This window comes from Nomia melanderi, chromosome 10 (assembly GCF_051020985.1).
Source record: "Nomia melanderi isolate GNS246 chromosome 10, iyNomMela1, whole genome shotgun sequence".
Taxonomy (NCBI): domain Eukaryota; kingdom Metazoa; phylum Arthropoda; class Insecta; order Hymenoptera; family Halictidae; genus Nomia; species Nomia melanderi.
In genome coordinates this window covers 13,215,478-13,228,902 of record NC_135008.1, presented here as the reverse complement: position 1 = coordinate 13,228,902, position 13,425 = coordinate 13,215,478, and the positions used below count along the sequence as shown (strand labels likewise).

General features: G+C 42.4%; 1 protein-coding gene across 1 annotated transcript in view; it reads left to right on the top strand.

Annotated features, from left to right (window-relative positions):
* Nucleotides 1-12,857, top strand: part of LOC116428819 (zwei Ig domain protein zig-8) — a 29,985-nt gene extending 17,128 nt beyond the window's left edge. The window contains exons 3-5 of the mRNA XM_076371190.1: nt 3,692-3,902; nt 4,885-5,181; nt 6,575-12,857. Of these exons, the coding sequence (XP_076227305.1) occupies nt 3,692-3,902; nt 4,885-5,181; nt 6,575-6,759 (693 nt within the window). The 3' untranslated portion in view covers nt 6,760-12,857. The remainder of the gene's footprint in view (nt 1-3,691; nt 3,903-4,884; nt 5,182-6,574) is intronic.
* Nucleotides 12,858-13,425: the final 568 nt, after the last annotated feature.

Below are 13,425 nucleotides of genomic sequence, written 5' to 3'. Positions count from 1 at the left end.
TCACTCGTTTAGGTGAACTTTCAACCCCCCTGCTGGCTTGTGTTTACAGAAATAAAAGTTGTACTCTGAAACAACTAGGACTAAGTGTTTGGTGACATGCGACCCTTATGTAATCGTCCGGTTGCGTACTTAAGGGTCGGTAAACCTCGTCCACCCCCGTCACCGCCGACCCATCCAGACCTGGAGAACGTCGGGACTCCTTCACACCCCTCGATACTTATCGCGCGCGGCATTAAACGTACTTTCACGGACTGACTTTCTGTCAACGGGCATTGTGCCGACGGTATGCTCGGAAACACGTTTGAAAGCGATTGTTCTTTGTGCACAATTTCGCGGAACAGACGTTCACCCTTCGGCCTCCGTCCACGCATCCATCCAACCGCCCGTCCCCTTCCCTTTGTGTTCCCGTGTTCCGTTCCGGGAATCGTGTTTGCCGCGTCCGACTTTAGCGTGTTCGCGCAACACGAGGTGAAATCGTTGAGTACATGAGGACACGTTCGAGATAAATATGTTTTTTTGCGCTTCAAGACCCTTCTCTTTATGGCTCGTTTCGTGACCGTGCTCATTAAAATTACTATGTTTTTGACGCCGAATTTGTGAAACCCGTTACTGTGATGGAGTTTAGAGTCCAGAAACGTTACGTTGTGTTAATCTGCGCTGACATTGATCGATGTAGTTTCTCTAATTTCGAACGTTCCTATAGAATGGACCTGTTTTTCTAGAAACGATAAAAGAAGAATTGCAATTAATGGTGTTAGTAATTTCCTGGCGAAATTCAGTGTTCGTCAGTGCGAAATAATATCTAGATGCAATTTGAAAGATGAGGTTTTTATGAAACGGCAGTGAACTCAATTTCATCCCCATTAAGTTTTTTAATGCCGCAAAATAATAAATGGCTGTTTTCTGGATCGCTTGACAAATACAAGTTATCAAATAATCGTTTCTTATGAAGTGGTTCAGTGAACAAGAAACTGCTCTAAATCGGTAATTTCCTATCGATGTCGAATGGGACAGAAAGTTGCGGTCACTTGAAAATGTTTATCGATTTGCGAATTACGCGAAACAATCATTTTGACTATTATTTCTTTAACAATAACAAAAATTCGGCCCATAGAGGGTTAATACACAATCAAAACATTTAAAACAACTTACAAAATATTCTGTTACTACTGCAGACAATACTTACACCAATTTATCGCTCATACTTTCAATTTTTAATATTTTTAATCAACGAACCTTCACCTTTGTCGTCACGAAACAAAATAACTGTTTCTACAATAAGAAATATCCAATCCACAAAAATAATTAAAAATTACCATTCGCGAAAAGAACAATGTAAATCGATAACGTGTAACGTAAGTTCCTCGAACAACAATTTGAAGCTCGAAGTCGAAACGCCAACCCCCCGATCCATGTTCATCAGTACTAATGGCCGCGGAACTGGGTAGGCAAATTTTTCCCGGTCTGAAATTACTACCTTTCTCTGTCGGTGTTTCACTCGGCAACGGGCAACAAGCACTTAGTTCGCTTTGTTGATTACAAGTTCCGCTCGGTCGTAAGTCATGGTTGCATCTGTAGAACACCTACCGCCCGGTGCCGCGACACGAGATGCTTATCGCGCGAATAAATTGAATGCACTCTTAATATGGTTTCTTGTCGACTCCGAACCAGCCGACCCACTCGCCTGCTACGTTGCGCGGGGCGAAAGAACGATCCGCGAAGCTGATCGACGCACGATAAATTAACCGTAGACAAGGGAAAGAAGATTGATCGAGCGGGATCGGGAAGTCGAACACGCTCACCTCGCTCTTTTTCACCCTCGGCCCAGTTTTTCTACGCCCCCGGCCGCACTCCCGGCGCCCTGACTCGCTTGCTTGCCCGCCCGTATTCATCCAGAGAAGCTCGGCCGGAGTTTGGCGGACACGCTCGAATTTTCACCGCGTCGCTAGGAAACGTTTCTATTGCTTTATTTCGCTCCTTCCGCGAGGATACGTCCGCGCTCCCGCGGAAAGTATAACAATGCAGCGGGACATATAAAAGAAAAGATTAATAATCCCGGTCCTTTGTTGAGAAGAAAGAGACCTCCGTCAGCGGAGCTGATGAGAAAAATACACGACCGCGAACGGATACCGGCTTTTTCTTAAATTTTGTATCGGTTCACGGCGAAGGGAAAAAGCCGGCTGCGGCTGGAGAATTGATGAAGAGCCAGGAACCGCGAAGTATGTCGGCTAACGACGACGGACCCGCGACGGGAGAAACTGAATACGGGATATTCGTGGAAAACTGAGCCAGCCAGTAACGAGGAACGTATGAACTTCGATCGCGGAATTTACCGAATGTTCATCCTTTAATAAATTCCATCGGAGGATGAAATTAATCGAGGAGGAATTTTATTTAAATTCGATGGGAACAGTGCGCCGCGTATAAAATTGTATAATTTATGAAATTACCGCGGAGATTTAATTAAAATTTAAATTGGAACGCGACACGTGCATTAAAGGTTGGTATCGTTCATTTGAAGTGAGAGCGGGTAAACACAGGGACAAATGTGATCGTCGATACTCGATACGACGAGATTTACGCGATGCGTAAGTTAACATACTCGAAAACGCGCGACACGTGTTTTCTTGCCGATGAATATTCATAACTGACGGACCAAACTGATATTCTGTGTTTGTAGACGATCAGTTATCGAATTAGATATTCCGAAATCAATTACAAGTGGGGAGAGCGTTGAATTGAAATCAAACTGAGGAGAAAGACGGAAATGGCGGTAGCACGGGCCCCAGAAATTTGAATTGAGTCATTGCGAATTCTGAAGAAACACGAATTAGATCAACTCCAGACCAACAGACGCGAAATGGACTAACAAAAGACTAACAAATTCGGTACGAACTAACTCGGAACCAATAGACTTGGAGCGGGCCAGACCAAAACCAACAAATTGGAAATGAACTAACTTCGAGGTTCGAAAAAATGAACTCGCCTGAATTGGTTTCATTCAAAACACTCTGGTCTGATTCGGTCCAATTTATATCCGTCGGGTTCTGATTGGTTTAATCCAAGTTTCCCCGTTAAACGAGAGTAAATCTTTGTAACGACTAACAAGGGAAGTTTGCCAGATGATAAATTAGTTTTCAAACAGTAATGGTTGCAAGTTATGAGACTCGACCTCCTAAGAAACGTGACTAAATTCCCGATTTTATGCATTCATAGAAATTTAAATGAGCTCTCGCGTTACCATCGATGCAATGAAATTTGCGATAAAAGAAACAAACTTCTATCGAGTACCAGTTTCCTTCTTGCTTAAATTCTACAAGAAAATTTTTCAATTTCAGACACATTTACAGTTTACTTATAATTTCAACCATTATCATATTAAAGCTAAACATTTCATAAATTCTTTAATGAGTAATTCAAGTGAATTTAGAAAAATCACATTTAGTAACTTTTCTATTAATTAAACGCTGTGTGATATTAAGTATGTTACAGTAATGTATCGCTACTAGTTCGAGCATGCCAATACTTTCGTTAAGAAAGTCCTGAATTGGTTGTCTGTGCAAGCTTATTCGATTATTATAGCCAGAGTAGAACAGTATTTGATCTACTGACGAGACATTACTGTAAAAAACTTCATGCGACCCAAACGTTTAATCGATTTTGTAATGTTTCTTTTTATAAAACAACGAAGGTGTCGTGGGTCAGGAGAAGGGATTCCCATATCCTCTCAGTAGATAGAACCATGTTTATCCCGGACGAAAGGTTCCAGGCGCTTTTCGTAGACGCGACGGACAGCTGGACCCTGCAGGTTAAGTACGTCCAGGAACGCGACGAAGGCGAGTACGAGTGCCAAATCTCGACCGACCCGAAAAAGAGTCACATCATCAAGCTCAACATCGTCGGTGAGGCCGTGAGAATACACCATCTTTTTCTTCCCCCTTTTCTCGTCGCGAGACGGTAAACGCGATTTCCTTATGCCGCGTTGTTGACTATTACTGTCCGTTTTATATGCGAATGTTATTTTTACAACATTGTTGTACAGCTCTGTCATCGATCGCGGTAATATAAAGTTCCGACACACGATGGAAAATTATACCAGTGGAAAAATACATGTTCTCCTTTATGTAACTCGCACAATACCGCGCATTGAAATTTCTTCGCCGAACATTCTCCCAATAGCGGTTATAAACGTCAGGTCACTGGAAACTCCGTGTATTTGTGGCTGTAATGAATTTCATACAACTGATAACCCCGGAGTGTTCATCTTGTCATGTGATAATGTATTTTTGTTTCGTGAATTACGTAGCGGTTGCAGTTCTATTTTCGGAACCGTTCAATTATTCGTACTCGCAACCGAGATTTATATCGTTACAAATATCGAACTATCCGGAAAATTGTATTATGTAACGAATGAATTTAATATTTACGTGCAGCCATTGTAATATTTTCTTTCATAAAAATAAGAGATACGCTCTTTTATCGTGTTTTAAAAGGTACACATAAAAGCCAGTGAACGGACCTAATAGAATGCGACAAAGAATTGTAATAATGAAATTTAGACTTCAAATGTTACGCATTGATAGCGTTTTCTAACATGTCAATTAAATTTTTCTATTCTTTGTAGTGCGATCGAACGCCTAAAATCAAAAGATTCTAGTTACTTTAATTTCTACAAATTAATCATTGAAAATCCACATCTGCAGAAAAATTCACAATCTCCTTATTGCATTTTTGTTCTATTATTTAAGTAAAGTATAATGCTAAATAAAAGATGGTTGTATAAGTACCTTGCTCGTCTTTTAAAGCATCTTTCGTCCGCCATTGTACATTTAATTGATTCTAATTTACGTGGCGAACGTACAAATATCGATTGTTGGTTTCTAGTGCCAAAGATCGAGATCATAGGCGACCGCGACATGTATGTGAAGACCGGAAGTACAGTCGCTATACGGTGCATAATCAAACAGTCCCTCGAAGGACCGTTCTACGTCTTCTGGTATCACGAGGGCGACCGCGTTCTGGACAATCAGTTGGGCAAGATCGACATCCAGACGGAGAGGATCAAGAACGACACGGTCAGCAGTCTCGAAATCCGCAACGCGAGGCGGGAGGACTCAGGCAATTACACTTGCAGCCCGAGCAGTTTTGATAGCGCGAGCGTGCAGCTTCACGTGTTGAATGGTAAGCGTATTCGCATTCCATTAAAATAAATCTTCCTCGCGTTTCAACGAAGAAATATGTAGTAATATCGTGGCCTCGCGCGACGGTCGGAAAAAAAAGAGATGGCCTCTTAAGTGAATACGAGCTGACGTTACGTTCGCAATGCATCGTCAGGAGAGGTCATGACCTGGTTCAACATGCATTAAGATAGATATGGCTTAAAATATAAGGATCGAGTTAATATGAGATACCAATTATACAGTATCATTAGATTATATCACTGGAAGGGGTGCTTTGTGATTTTCTATTAGTTGAAATAAATGTACTAAATTTAAATTGTTGAAATTGAGTTCCGTTATAGTTGATGTTGGATTTTGAAAACGTGAGAGTATGTGAAAGAAATTTCAAAGAATTAATAAGTATATATTTTTAAATTTTATTTAGATTCTAATGTGTAGAATATTTAAGAATTGTAATTAGCAATTATAATTAGCCAATAACACAGTGCGAGTTCGTCTCTGCCGCTGAACTCTCACGCGTTACGTTATCGTGTATGCTCACGATGATCTATGTACATATCTTACACGCTATTGATGCACCGTCAACATTCAAAATGACCATATTAGAGTTAATAACTTAAACACAAACCCTGAATAGTTACTTTTTTATTCCAGATTTTCATCTTATATTGCCATGGAAAATCATTCTTCAAATGTTCTCCTATCTATTCCCAAAGACGCTGTACATATTCATTCAAACGATAATGTACATTCCGTTCATCGATTAATGATATTAACACTAGATTTACGAAGATTTATTGTACAGTTCATTTCATTGTTCCTAGAACGGTTGATGTTCGTTCATTTAAATCTCGGAAATATAAGAAATATAAAAGATATATCAGAGATATAAGAATAGGCAAGTAGAATACATATTCGTGCAATCGCATCAATCAACATCGACGTAAACATTCGGTGAATAATGTTTACAAAATTCAATATGCATCAGATCGACGCGTTCGGTAAACCTTAAGGATTATAAGGGCTAAGACCCTTCAATTATCTATAGAACAGTTCAAATGTAACCTTTTGTCAAATGCCATATTAATGGCGACTTTTGGCCTCAATATCCAAAGCCAAAAGCCGTAAATTAATAATTTAATTATTCAAATAACAGGACATTGATATATGATACCTTTTTCTAGTATTTAAGACTTGATGCACAATTCAATTTTCTCTGGAAAGAGTTTGTAGAAGTTCAAAGCATTCTCACTTGTAAAGAGACTAATGAACCAAAAATCGTCAATTTTAATGCAGAACAAATTTGACCAACAGACCTACCAGAAACTGCGTAATATCCTACCCAGCGTATGATGTACCTATACCACAAGGTGAAATCAATTTATATGCCACAGGTGAACATCCCGCCGCGATTCAAAGGGGGATGAACTCGGCGCCAGGTGGTTGTCCAACGCTGTGGTGGTTGGCGGGCGTCCTCACGCTGTATTCGAGTCACGGAAGCCGGCTGTTCGTCCTCGCCCTTCTGATCCTCATGGTCCTTTATTCGAAGAATCCATCGTACTTCGCACCGGAACGATAATCAGGAATGTGTGTGTGAGAGAGAGAGAGAGAGAGAGAGAGAGAGAGAGAGAGAGAGCGAGTGAGAGAGAGAGAGGGAGAGAGAGAGAGAGAATGAGGGAGAGCGAGGGGGAGAGGGAGAGAGAGAGAGAGAATGAGGGAGAGCGAGGGGGAGAGAGAGAGAGAGAGAGAGAGAGAGAGAGCACGGTGTCGCGAGATGATCGATTATCTTCTGCTACGAGACCCGGGAAGCGCTTCGAAGAACACTACGGCGTGAAGAGACACGAGGCGGAGCGTATATGTGTGCTGTGGGCTTCTTCGAGGAATCGATTTCGTGAACGGGTAAAAGAATGAGGACGATGTGCGATGAGGGGTCACCGCGGGAAGAATACGCGGCGTGAAAATGAAATTTAATAGGAAACGAGGGTGGTCTAATGGTTCCTTTCGGTCAGCGATTAACGTTTTCCTTTCCGAGGTGCGTCTAAAGGGCCTGGGGCTTAAAATTCCGATCAGTCGCTCGAACTAGAAAATTCGATTGTCTTTTAATTTCATAGTGGTGATTACGCGATTGTCGGTCGTATCGGATACCGGGGAACGACGACCGTTCCGAACGCACCACATTCAGGGGAATCAATAATTTCACAACGAAGCGTACGCTTCGAGCGAATGTAGATCGAGATCGTCTTCTAGGCGAACGATCGTACGCCGAAGACGATCACTGGCGTGTCCTGGTTATACCGACTTTCTTGCACAGAAGGAGGACTCAGGTGTAGACAAAGAGAAACGAGACAATGTGATCGATCCGGCCGTTAGCAATTAGGGGTTAATTAATCTGACGATGGTTATTGTTGAACCGACGCGAGTTCTTCACGCGGTCGCGACAGTTAACGACGAAACGGTAGAACGACACGAGGCTTGCGGACACTGACCATTCCGCGGGAAATCACGGAACGAGGATTTTTTATAGTGGTCATGATATATTGAACGACGATCTTCCAATGAGACGTACAATAGAATGTTTTGTATCTTCATCGATTCGAGTCGATCGTTTTAAGAAATTCCTGGACGTCATCAGCGGCATCATTGTATATGTTCATCGAGAATCGCGGCACGAAGGGGGAGACGCAACGAAACAGTCTCGAAACGGGATGGCCCCCCGCTTGTTCATTTTTCATCAATGTCAAACGTGTTCCGTGATCTTCGTGTCTTCGCCGCCCGGCAGGAAGCCAAACAGTGACGAAGTCTTCGTGATCGATTGCGGGATTCTGTCGAGGACACCGCGAGGGTTTCGTAGTTTCTTTCACATCGAGATTTACTCGACGAGACGCGTGAATGTGACTCCAGAAAAAGGAAAGGGGTGGCACCGTCGGTTGCCGCGAGGAAACCTGGAAAAAGGGGGGGGGGGATCGCGAGAAGGAGATCGCTAAATGCTGACAAGAACTTCGTCCCGCGCCGCTCCATAGAATTGAGACTTGTTCGATGAATTTTTTCGAAGCGATGTGATTAATTATATTCGAATAGGAAACGATTAGCAAATACGTGTCTATGCTCGACCGTCTTACCGCGAGCGCTCCGGGATCGTCCCGAGCCAGAGGGTGTCTCGACGATCGTCGACGTTCGACGATCCGTCGAAACGATCTCGAGCACGAGGTACGCGCGGAAGAATTTTTTCTTCATTCCGTTTTCTTTACACCGTAGAAACTTGAGAAGCCGATGACAAAGTACACTAAAGACAGTGTTAAAACGCGATTTAGTTCGTTGACCCTCTTGTTTGTATTCGTATTCAACCGTGTTCAAATTTCAACAAAGTCAACGAAGTATTATCATTTATTCTAATTTTTGAAATTTTACTATTTATTGAAATCTTTGTTAATTCTCGTGATCATTGTAAGAAAGTTAACACTTCACGTCAACAAATTAATGTAAACTTGTAATAACTGAGAAGGGAAGTATTCTGTTCGATTGATTAGAAGATACGCTTAATAGAGTAAGATCAGAAGGTCCATAACTCGTCGGAAATTCATTTCTGTTGGCATTGTTTAAAGGAGGGTCCGCTGTTCATTGAAAGTCCCTATTTTTTTTTAGAAAATATACCCCTCCTAGTTGAACGGGCTAACAAAAATCTTCCCCATCGCGTCGAATAATATTCTCCTTTATTTTTTCCCTAAAACGCTTCGTGCGAGGTGCATTGAAAAGTTCCATCAGATGCGATAAAAATAACCTGTGAGTATATGCAACACTCACGGTTGACACGTAAAAGCAGAACCTTTATTTATGGAAAATCGCTTCCTTCGTATCGTCGCCGGCTCGAGCCAATATTAAAAGATGATATCCTATTTGATCTAGGATGAATAAGTGGTAATAAGAAATTCGAAGCTGGAACGGTGGCTCCATTACACTTTTATCGTGAGTTCTATAAGCGAAAATATAAATCGACCGCGATACTTCTCATTCATATCAGACGACGAGGTCAAACCTCCATATCAGAGTTTCTCGCAGTTCCTGAATATTTCTGGTACCAAAAACCGAACCGAAAGTCGCGACCCGACTATCCGAAGATCGATTCCTGCCTGTGAAAGGTTCTCAGTTTCACGATGGAAACACTGCCTGTATTATTGACACTGCCATCGTTATTTACATTTGTGTCGAAGAAACAGACGCGAAATGAAGCACGGCGTGAAACGTACCGAATGCCTCGCGACGATCCACGGTAACAGACATTTTGGTACTCAAAGCGTATTGAGCATAGACACGAGCCAAGTAAAGGTCTTATATGTCCGTGCATGCGTGTTAGAATTCACAACGGGATGGGTCACGACGAGATTAAATTACGAATTAGCGTGTAATCATCATTGGTACTTATCATCGGAAATGTTCTTGTACGAAATTGATCACAGGAATTCGAAACGAATTAAGACGACATGTTACGAAAAATCAAAAGCCTCTTTCGATTCAAAATACTTCTTAATAAACTAGCTTCCAATGTCGAGCGATAGGGTCATTGAATACGAGGTAATCTCGGTGGGAAGGATATAACGCAATCATAAAATTATCGGGAACAATAGGAACGAGAGAAATGTGGGGCAACTGGGAACCTAATTCCAAGTCGTGCGAGGAACTTCGGTTCCGATTCCCTTTTCGTTAATTTTTCGCATCGATAGATATAGTCTGGCCAAAACGCAAATGACGGTTAAAGAAGTAGCTAGTGTGATTGGCCAAAAAATGAAGACAAGGTGGGGAAACAACCAATGGTACTCCTATTCTCCCTTCCGTCGTCCGAATACGCGCGACAAAACCGTCCACTGTGTTTGACCCGACTATAAATACTTCATTCGAAAAGAATTTAAAGTATCGTTAACAATAGTTGAAGCAACCGTTGCTTCAGTAGTAAGTAAATCGTAGATTAAGCATCGATAATTCATGATCTTCTCACGCAAAATTTGAAAAGAGATAATATATCCTTTCCACTGACAACTCTCTATACTTTGCAGGTTCTCACCTACTCCGCGTGTTGTCTTTCAAATTGTATCGATCGATGCGTGTAAAACTTTGGTAGTGTAACGGCGATCGGCCGATAGTGAGTTAGACTGGCCTTACTATACACGCGGACCCATGCCGTCTTTAACGTTGTGCATGTTCGGCTGTATAAACGTACGGACGGACAGCTTTTTCGGGCCGCCTGAGGCAGTCCCGTGAATTTGCTTTCATCTCGCAAGCGTTAGGAGATACTGTTTTTTATAATATTATATAAATATATATATATATAAATATACATATATATATACAAACGAAACAGAAAAATATATATATATATGTGTATGTGTGTACGCGCGCGCGAATACGTTGCACAATGGTGTTGCAGTATTGAACAAGTTTCAGCTCGACCCTGGAGAGAAAATGGAAGGAAGAAAGAAAGAAAATGAGAGGTAGAGAGAGCGAGAGAGAGAGAGAGAGAGAGAGAGAGAGAGAAAGTTTGCATGTATGTGAGTAAAACAGAATGAGAAAAAGAATGAAATTGATAGAGCAAGTGACGCAAGAAACGACACAGGTGTAGAACGGGTTTAGAGTTAGAGAAATGTTTCCGCCGGGCGAGTGCATGGACTTAATCGTGATGGAAGACTGTGAATAACCGTGAAGCAAGTGAAAGAAGTGAAGGAGAGAGCTAGAAAGAAAAGGAAAGGCAGTAGGAAGAGGGAGAAAAAGACTAGCTGTACGAAACGAACGACACGTTAGAATATCTACGATTCATGTGATTGTAAATACATAGTAAATAAATAACGTAACGTTAATTACTGATATGCCGTACGTGTTACACTAAAGAAACAAACAAGAAGAAAAAGAATAAATAAATAACGTTACTGTGTAATTTCTCGGATCGTAAACGCATTCGAATGGGTCTGGCCGCCCGTGCTAACCGATCCCGGATTGTTTCAATGTAACTGTGGCTGGGCTAATAAGAAAGTCGAAAGCTCGTTTTATCTCCCATTCTTCCTTTTCTCTTTTTAATCTCTTAACGCTCGGAGTAGCGACAATCTTCACCCATTCGCAATCTCTCTCTTATTCTTATCATTTAGAAACTTAATACGTATACTTCGAATACCTTCAACTCTAAAAACATTTGTTTTCCAAAGATGCAAATAGACAAAAAAATATAACTAATAAATGAATAGGATCAGGCAATTATCTCTGAGAGTTAATCAGGTTCCATCGAAGGTTCAACCCCTTTCGTTCACTTCCAAACGTTGAATTTTCCGTATGATTAAGCTAGACAAATAATTTCGATGCGTAAGAAAAATTCGTCGCCCGTTCAACTTCAAACTCGATAAATCAATTTACGCGGCCGAAAGCACGCGCAAACTCGTTTAAGTTTAAAATACACGCCAGCGTATCATGTTCCACCGACAAAAACCGCGAGAACCTTCCGAGGGACCTGACGTATTCGTTGTTGACGCTTTTAAGATGTCGTGTGGCAGGATATGTTTATTCGTGTTTGTGGCGTGACTGTTAACGCGACGCGGTGTCTGAAAGGGGGCGCAGCGGGAGAGCATGTACGAAAGCGCATACGCGCGCGGAATAAAAGCAAAAAAAGACTGAACGCGGCGGGAAGGTGAAAAGGAGACGGTCTAGCACCGGCGCGCATGCTTTTTTCTGGCATCTCAGTGCCAGACGAGGCAACAAAAAGGAGCGTGCGGCTGCGAGCAGCGCGTTCCTGGGTAGCACGGGCCGGCCACACGCGACTAGATGTAACACTAATTAACGCCTAGCGTAAGAACTAACGGATATAAATGAAGGGGATATACTGTCTGATATAATAACCAAGTGTGAACGTACACGCGTATACGTGATGTCCGCGGCGGCGAACTATGACTGACTGTCTGTCTGTATGTTTGGCTGTGTGTGCGTATGAGCGTGCGGTTGTTAAGAGCGAGACAGAGAAAGCGGACACGAGCGATTGAAACAGATACATAGGCGAGAAAGGGACACATGCGTGCGCGAAGGTAAAAGAATTAAAGAAAAAAAAAATTTGAAAGAAAGACGGTTGTTCGTTGGGCTGACGCGGTAAAGCGTTGGTCGAATGACACGCTTCAAAATAGAAAGAGGCGACCGAGGACAATCTTTCTTGTACCGTTTCTTCCCTTTCCTCGTTGCGCACCTCACGAGGGCCACTCTTGGCAAAGAAAGAAGGAAAAATGAAAGGAAAGGATGAAGGAAAAGGGTTGGCGGCAAAGCTTGCCTCGCGACCGCAAATTAAAGCTCGCGCCCTTTTCTTCTCGCGCGCCAACCCCTCGCGAGGTGGCTGAAGAAAGTTATAATTCCCGTGCTTGTCCTCGTCGCCTGCTTTATTACAACCGAACTAACAAAGAAGGGACGAAAGACGGTGGATAACGACGACCGGCGGTGGAGTGGCGATTATAACGATGATGATGATAATGATGATGATGATGATGATGATTATGATGATTATGATGATGATGATGATGATGATGATGATGATGATGATGATTACGATGATGATGATTATAATGATGATGATGATGATGATGATGATGATGATCATGATGATGATGATGATGATGATGATGATGGGATTAAATAAAAACGTCGTCTAAGGTATACTAACGTCGTAGACAGCATTGAATTTTTGTACCATTGTCTATAGTAGCTCTTAAGTGCCGCGGAGTTTTCAGTTCTTAGGGTTGCCCGCCTGTGCAGGCCTGTGCACGTACTTATTGTATGTATTCTCGGTTTGGTCGATGGCTCGTGGGGCGGATGTTGATATCTAGCGCTGCCAGCGTCGCGCGAGACTTTTATTCATTTAAAAGGAGCCTGCGTCGATGAATACGCCCCCTGGTCAGCGGTTCTCCGCCCTCGAAAATCCTGTTCTCTTATTTCGTACTCGAATTAAGTCGCGACATGATTCGATCAAACGTTCCCCCATCAACCGAATCATACACCAATTGAGAACCACTGACTCTCTTAAAATTTCGCTTGCTTGAGAGACTCGTTATTCCCGGCGTTCCGACGCGAACACCATTTCAATGATTCTTGCCGCTCACAGCTACACAGTATTTGAGCAGTAAGTATCATGGAGGCGAAAGATTATACCTTGTATCATCTCTCATCAGCTCCACGACAAATCACGGAACGAATCGACGCAAGTTCATGTCCGCCCCAACGACACACGCGC